The sequence below is a fragment of the Saccostrea cucullata genome, unplaced genomic scaffold (assembly GCF_032062105.1).
Source record: "Saccostrea cucullata isolate Sc308-1 unplaced genomic scaffold, CSIRO_AGI_Scuc_v1 ctg2910, whole genome shotgun sequence".
Taxonomy (NCBI): Eukaryota; Metazoa; Mollusca; class Bivalvia; order Ostreida; family Ostreidae; genus Saccostrea; species Saccostrea cuccullata.
This window is the reverse complement of record NW_026934495.1, coordinates 4,913-13,547: the sequence shown is the minus strand read 5'-3', so window position 1 is coordinate 13,547 and position 8,635 is coordinate 4,913. Positions and strand designations below refer to the sequence as shown.

Sequence of the window (8,635 nt, the reverse complement as noted above, 5' to 3'; positions counted from 1 at the left end):
ATGAGCTTACCTTAGAAGTCCCAAAAATATCAAAATGAAGATGTGTAACAGTGTCATTTTCAAATATTTCCTAAAATTAGAACGGACGGTTATTGATCAGTCGTTTTACAAATTAATCAAGAATGCCTGTAGATTTAAAACTAATACAAAAATTCAAATAAAAAAAATGGACTTAAATGTGGGACAACTGTCTTTCAACTCCGATTACTTGATTACTTCTCGCGTTCAAAGAGTTATCAAAAGTGATTAATAGGAATAAAATGTCCCAGCTAATTCACTCTCCAACCACATGTACATAAGTTGTATTACAATTTTGTTTTTATTTTCTCATTCAACATATAGTTGAATTCACACTTTCCAAAAGTTACTATTATATCATGGGTTAAATATTAATTTTATTTCCGACACAAGTACCTGTGGGAGAAACCCATAGAATCCTAACAGTAGCCTTTGTAGTTTTCTGTTTTGTAATTTTGTTATTTGACTGAAAAAATTCTGTGCATCTTGTTTATTAATCTTGCCCCAGAATAGGGGTAACCATACATTGAAAGAAAAAAAAATGAACCCGGTGGATTTACTGGAAGCTCGCCCCCAAATGTTTGGTAGTGTAAAGAGGCAAAATGTCATTTCTTGCCCTTTTGACCCTTTTCTTGATCCCGCAAAGGGACAAAACTTGTTGTGACCCCCCCCCCCCCCCCCCAAAAAAAAAATATATATATATATATATATATTGGATCCGCGCCTGTATTTGATATAAAAAAGAGATGCTGCTGTAGCTAAACGTTTTTTTGGGAGGAGGGGCTGTTGACATTAATGTTAATGAAATTTATATAAAACTTTGTACATTTATGGGGAAAGGGGATCCAAGGAGTCATGTTCCTCCCAACACTCCATCCGCCCACAATCCCGGCATTCTATCAGTTTTCCACTGCTTCGGATTTCTTAAGATGACGAGGAAAGAGTCATTAAGATAGCGTTAAAAAAAGTACGTTCGTATACGTATAAACCTTTAGAACATAAGACACAATCGGGTCCATTGCGATGCAAACGTTCATTTACATAATGATCATTAAAAACTTAATGGATATAAGGATTCATGTTTGTTTTACTTACATGTTCCTCATGATCTTGACGTCAATGCAAGTACTACTGACGTCATAAATACGATATCCTTGGCTTCTACTTTCGTTTTCGGCCTTTTTGATTAAAAACAGCTCATACAAACAAAAGAGTTTTTTTTTTTATAATTGATAGCATTTAGTGCATACTTACAGAATAAAGAAAGAAATTAAAGGTGAGTCGATCCCAGATTGTTTATGAGAAAAAAAGGAAAAAATGTGTGGGGGGGGTTGCTTGTTCATGTTGTATTATATTCTTTTTATAGAAGTGGTCAGGCTTTCGCCTACAAGATAAAGGCGAATTCTGGCCGATGTTAGTATCAATAGATCTAGACAAAACATGATTAAATCTTTTATTTTGGACACATTTTTTTGTTGTTATAGAGTCTATAAGACGAGGAAACGGTAACATACGAGTCAGAATTCAAGAAAATCTATGAGATTTTATTTTCACTTTATTTTTTGCGTGTTTAAAAAATTTATGGTCATCGACTGCTTTGTTGTACACTGTACATGATACCGACAGAAACGTGCATACAGTCTAGTTAGTGTTGGATTTTAGATCCACCCGTGTGTCGGTCTACTGATTTTCTTTTGTCCTAGGGCGGTCACTTACATGTGTAATTGACACTTGACTGTTAAAGAGAAATTTGGTGAGTACTGTTAACCAGTAGTAAAATTTATAACTGCTCGGTTTTTACCGGAAAGAAGATCAACAAGGTGTTAAGACATTTTTTGAAGTGGATCGGAACAGGTACTCATGGATCGATTTTGATATGCTTTAAATTTTCTTTATCTATATATGCCATTGCAGGAAAACAAATTTTTAGGGGGGGGGGGTGACAACGTGAATTTGTGGCTGCAATAATGTATAGATTCCATCCACAGCATCTTACACCAAGCCCAAACAAAAGATAATCAGAAAAATTCACTGCATGGAGTCTTTGGCACCGATTATAATTAGAAATACTTGCATTTATAAAATATGTTATTTTTGTAAACATTGGTGCTTACAAGGTTAATGTTTGAGACTAAACTTTTAATTTTAGACTTCCCGGTCAAGTGTTATAGTTGTCAAAATGTCAATAACAGTGTTCCTCAAGACCCTACATGAAGATGGTAGAATGGATACAATCATAGTCAAACCGGTGAGTGTTGTTTTTTTTTTTTTTTTTTTTTTTTTTTTTACAAAAAATATAACAAGGACTGTCAGTGGTAAAAGCTCCTTTTAAGTAAATACAGATCTGATGTATTTAGTGTAAAAAAACCCAAACTATTATTGCTTTGAATATTATTTTTATTCAGGCCTTTATACAAATGTGATATATATTTGTAATAATACATGCAACTAAGCCTATACAGCAATGCACTGTTCTGTCCAAGGCGACTCCAGAAATTCCTCCTACATGTATACATGTCAACAAGGGGAACTCCTTCCCATTTTTCAACATGCAAAGAACGGAAAGTGGCCAATACAATTAAGCAAAAACACAAAAATCATAGCAGAGTGCAGAGGATTTGGGTTAAGCTTATATATCGTTACATTAACAGATTAAAGACTTCCCATTAACAATTAATTCTGGGGGTTAAGTATTTTAACCAACTCTTCAGAGGTCCATGTTTTAAAACGGGACATTCCAATGTAAGATTTGCTACTTTAATAGAGGACTTTCACATTTACAAAAGTTATTCCCTTTTGCCTTACCTTTCCCTTACCAACTTTATGGGTCAGTATCTTAGAAATAAGATATATAAATATACTCATTATTTTTTCATGTTGCCCCATACTCTGCATGGCAAAACAGGTACAGATCGAAATTGTCCTATAACGTTTGGAATTTAAAACAAGATGTGTTTGTGAAACACTATGCGCCCGGCAGCAAAAAAGTTTGAAAAACAATTTTTAGCATATAGGTCAAAGTCAAGGTCACACAATCATTGTCCTTGGTGATATTTGAAAGCACCTAATTAGTGGAGTATGCATACCAAATACGAAGTCTTTATCTCCTAGGGTTCAAAAGTTATGGCGAAACATCGGAAAAGGTATTTTAGCATATACATGTAGGTTACAGTCAAGGTCACAAGGTCATTGGCCTTGGCGTTATTTGAAAGAGCCTCAATATCGGAGTATGCATACCAAATTTAAAGACTCTATCTCCTATGGTTGGCAAAAGTTCGAAAAAGGTATTTTTTATTTATAGGTCCAGTTCACAAGGTCATTGACCTTGGTGTCAATTGAAAGTGCTTAATTAGTGGATTATGAATACCAAGTATGAAGTCGCTATCTCTCACAGTTGAAATGTTATGGCGAGGGTTAAAGTTGACAACTGACAGACAAACAGGCAGACAGAGAGACAGGACAAAGACAATATACGTCCCGAATCTCTTGATTCGGGCGCATAACTTACAAAGGATAAAGTGGAGAAAATGAGCGTTACTCCGAAATTCGTGAAATGTGAAATTCGTTTATAGACTTGGAAAATCAGGCAGGGGTCCTAGACCCCCCCCCCCCCATTTGCATGCCTTTGCGCCTTGAATTGTTTACATTCAGCTGGACATGTAAACAAGCTATAAATTAAAGTGTACATGCGCATATGATAAAAAGAAAATAGATATTATTAGTTATCCAGGTTCAATCAAGGGTGTACGAGGATTTATCCCGGGTTTTATTCCATACACCCTGAGGCCGCAGGCCGACGGGTGTATGTAATAAAACCCGGGGAAAATCCCCGTACACCCTTGATTGGACCTGGATAACGAATTTATTTCCTAGGTAGGAAATAAATTCATATATACCTGGTATATACATGTATTATACATCTAATTAATATGTATAGGAATTAGTAATATAATTTCTGTTTCTTTTACAGAATGATACGACGGAAACATTATACGAGAATTGGGATACTGAATTTAAATATTCATTCGAAGTTGTACGCTTTCTTTTCGAAGGACGTCAGCTAAAACCAGGCAGAAAACTCTCAGATTACAACATTAAAGATAAATCAACTATACAACTTGCTCTCAGCCTTAGAGGAAGTTGATTCTGAACAAAATAGCTTGAGTTTGCTTGCAGCTTTTGTGTAAATATAACTTTTGATCACTTGCTTGAGTTGAGCCTCGATGTGAAAAATTTGCTTTAATAAACCAATTTCTAATTACAAGTACATGTACATATATCTTAATTCATACTGCATGAGTCATTTAAACGTTAAATTAAAAAGTGTATTCTTCATCGTTTTCTCGGCATGGGCAATATTCTAAATTGCTGAATCTGCATTTAGACTTACCATGACAATATGCATCCCTTGAAAAATTATTCTATAAGAAAAAAATAAGTAACGTCAGGTACCGGTGCCTGTGATATAACTTTAATTTTTCGATTATCTCTCCGTCAAGCATAAACAAGGATACCCCCCCCCCACCCACACACACACCCTTCCCACCACCACCATTTATGTCACACATGTACAAGTGTAACTACAATCCGCCCCAAGGACGGTAAACCCTAGGGTCATTGCACACCGTGGCTCCACAGCTGATAACAGAATGATGCTGACTTGTCGTTCATGTATGTCTGTGAGAACGAAGAACCGAGGAGAGCAGCTGGGGCCCATTTATGGAACCTTCCGTCCATCCGATTCGGATACCAATCTCTGATGCTTTCAGTGAAGCTATGAATATATATAAGTGCAGATTTTTTTGTGGTAGTTTAACTCTATTTTAAATAAAAGAAAAGTTTTGAAAAGGAAATTCTCTCTCTCAGGATTCTCCTGCATGCACCGAATTTAAATATCTTCCCCCATAGACTCTAAATTTGATTGTTTTTTTAGGTCTTTCCACCTTTCTGTGGAAAGACCTATTGATTTTCTTCTGTTTATTATTATTATTATTAGGTCTTTCCACCTTTCTGTGGAAAGACCTATTGATTTTCTTCTGTTTATTATTATTATTAGGTCTTTCCACCTTTCTGTTTGATGTTTGATCTTTGACCCCTTTTAAAGTTATTGCCCCTTTCACAAGAAATGCTTGTTATCGCTACTCCTTCGAAACCGTTAACCGTAGACATATGAAACCTTCACTAAAGTCTTCGACTAATTAAGAGGACTCTGGAATTTATTCACTGCGAAAGTATTCGGTGACCCCTTCAATGAGTTATTGCCCCTGAAACTTTTTGAATTGTACAAATAATTAAAAATTTTCAAAATGAGAAGAGATAGAGACATGAGACCAACTGCATAAGATTCATTGAGCTTTGAGCTTAAAATTCATGTAAAGGTCAAGGGTCAAGGTCATTCCAAAATTGAGAAATTAAGCTCTTTTTATATCTTTTTTGTCTCTTAACATATACACACTGTCTTAGCATCAATAATATGAACTCTTAAAACTATTTTTAAAGATTCAATTCGTATTCCGTAAGATTGACCCTATTAAAAGTTATCGCCCTTTGTGCGGAAAACCTTGTTATCGCTACTACTTCGAAACCGTAAACCGTACAAATATGAAACCTTCACTAAAGTCTTTGACTAATTGAGAGGATTCTGGAATCTATTCATTGTGAAAGTCTTCGATGACTTCTTCAATGAGTTATTGCCCCTGAAAGTCTTTGAATTTTACAAATAATTAAAAATTTATTTTCAAAACGAGAAGGTGTAGAGACATGAGACCAACTGCATAAGATTCATTGAGCTTTGAGCTTAAAATTCATGTAAAGGTCAAGGGTCAAGGTCATTCCAAAATTGAGAAATTAAGCTCTTTTTATATCTTTTTTGTCTCTTAACATATACACACTGTCTTAGCATCAATAATATGAACTCTTAAAACTATTTTAAAGATTTAATTTGTATTCCGTAAGATTGACGCTATTAAAAGTTATCGCCCTTTGTGCGGAAAACATTGTTATCGCTACTACTTCGAAACCGTTAACCTTACAAATATGAAACCTTCACTAAAGTCTTCGACTAATTGAGAGGATTCTGGAGTCTATTCATTGCGAAAGTCTTCCGTGACTTCTTCATTGAGTAATTGCCCCTGAAAGTCTTTGAATTTCACAAATAATGAAAAATTTTCAAAATGAGAAAGTGTAGAGACATGAGACCAACTGCATAAGATTCATTGAGCTTTGCGCTTAAAATTCATGTAAAGGTCAAAGGTCAAAGTCATTCCAAAATTGAGAAATTAAGCTCTTTTTATATCTTTTTTGTCTCTTAACTTAAACAAACTGTCTTAGCATCATTAATATGTACTCTTAAAACTATTTTAAAGATTCAATTCGTATTCCGTAAGATTGACGCTATTAAAAGTTATCGCCCTTTGTGCGGAAAACCTTGTTATCGCGACTACTTCGAAACTGTAAACCGTACAGATATGAAACCTTCACTAAAGTCTTCGACTAATTGAGAGGATTCTGGAATCTATTCATTGCTAAACTCTTCGATGACTTCTTTAATGAGTTATTGCCCCTGAAAGTCTTTGAATTTTACAAATAATTAAAAATTTTCAAAACGAGATAGTGTAGAGACATGAACCCAACTGCATAAGATTCATTGAATATTGAGCTTAAAATTCATTTAAAGGTCAAAGGTCAAGGTCATTCCAAAACTGAGAAATTTAGCTCTTTTTATATCTCTTTTGTCTTTCAACATATGCTTAATGTCTATGCATCATTAATATGTACTCTTAAAACTGTGTCATAGATTTCATTCTCGTCCCTTAAGATTGAACCTATTAATAGTAATTGCCCCTTGTGCGAATTTTTTTTTATTGCTATTGCTTCAAAACTGTAAACCGCAAAGACATGAAACCTTCTCTAATGTCTTATTGGACTTTAGGCAAAACTTTTACGTTCAAGTGCAAAAGGATCTGGTGACTCCTTGAATGAGTTACTGCCCTTAAATGCTTTTGTGCTTACTATTAAACCTTATAACTTTAAAACTATAAGTCATAGAGACATGGGGTTAATTACAATGTGACCCTTGACCTTTGACCTTGAATATGACTTGAAGGTCAAAGGTCAAGGTCACCTAAAAAAAAATTCATTTTTCATTTTTTTTTCTTCTTTTACGCCATTCCTTGTTTATTCCTGAGGAAATTTAATTTTAAATAGATAAATATTAAATGAAATTGAAATTCAAAAGGTGGAAAGACCTCTTATTGTTCTGTGAACAATAAGTCTCCTAGTTTTTTTTTTTTTTTTGATGAAACGACAATGCTTGTTGGAATTTTGTTACTATGCAGCCAAATTAACAGAGATCTTACATTCAGATAACATCTGGTATTTATAGTGCCTGTCATCCTCCCGACTTCCAAACGCTGCCCCAGTTTTTTTTTTTAGATCCACTCCTATTTGTATATATAAGCAGCTTGAAAGGTATGAAAATTGTATAAAATTTTGACCTCCAATTCACTTTATTTAAAGTTAAAGCTAGCTTTTTAGATGCATGCTTTCATTTCTTTATTGTGGCATTAATTTAATTTTTTGTCAGGTGGTATAATTTACATCGGGATCGAAAATCGTTATATTTGCGGCCTTTGTTTTAGGAGAATATTGCACTTGCGAATTCAAAATATGTCAATGACAATCTCCAGACCATATGGACGAAAAAAGTACATAAAGTCAGAGTAAATCCGGTAAGCCTAACAAAATCTTTTTAAAAAAAAATTATTTCTCATATATACATTTTGATATGGAAACGCCAAAGGGCGGGGCGTAGAGTTTTTCGAGCAATCGTTCCCGCCAAAGACGAGCTCTTTGTTTACAAAAAACGCACATGCACTTAATTTATTACATTGTAATAAATATACTTTATTTAGAGATAAAATAATGAATATTTAAGAGATTCATGCTGCATGTGTTTGACACATTTTCAAGGTTTTAATGTTTTTATAATTATCACTAAATTACATTCACATATTGGAAGAATTTAGACCTACCGTGTATGAAAGCTACACAAGTGGCCTGTCCAATCGAAGGGAAAATCTAGGATTTTTTTGCCGCCTCTCCATGTGTACAAAAAATAGCTTAGAGGTTTTTGGAAATCAAAAAAGTAAATTATAAAAAAAAATGACAAGGGCTAAAATAATTTTTGAAAAAAAAATGTTTCAAAGAAAGACAAGGGTATATATTTTCCTAGAAATAGTCCACCCATGTTCCCATTTCGCCCAACTGTGAAATACAGGTGAGAAAAAGTGAAAACTTACTAAGGCGAAATGGGAATTTTCTTTTACTACTGTTGTATTAAGAAAATTTGCTAATTAACTAGATGTTTTTATAATAATTAGTTAATTTCACAATTAAGACAGCAAAATACAAAAATTAGAGCAAATTTGGAGAAAAAAATCATATAACATGGAGGAAAAGATAAGAAAAACTAGGGAATATTAAAATATCATTTTAGTACCGTAAATATTATTACTGGGTTGATATAAAAATTTAATGAACAAGATGTGCCCGGCGGCAATAAAGTTAAAAAACATATCTTTAGCATATAGGTCAAAGAGGTCATTGGTCTTGGTGT

At 34.0% G+C, this 8,635-nt stretch overlaps 1 protein-coding gene across 1 annotated transcript; it reads left to right on the top strand.

Moving 5' to 3' along the window:
• The first annotated feature begins 2,170 nt into the window (after positions 1-2,170).
• LOC134240843 (ubiquitin-like) lies at positions 2,171-4,341 on the top strand. Its single transcript, XM_062722916.1, has 2 exons — positions 2,171-2,266; positions 3,989-4,341. The coding sequence occupies exons 1-2, from the start codon at positions 2,198-2,200 to the stop codon at positions 4,160-4,162; spliced, it is 243 nt and encodes an 80-aa protein (XP_062578900.1). The 5' UTR covers positions 2,171-2,197; the 3' UTR covers positions 4,163-4,341.
• The last annotated feature ends 4,294 nt before the right edge of the window (positions 4,342-8,635 follow it).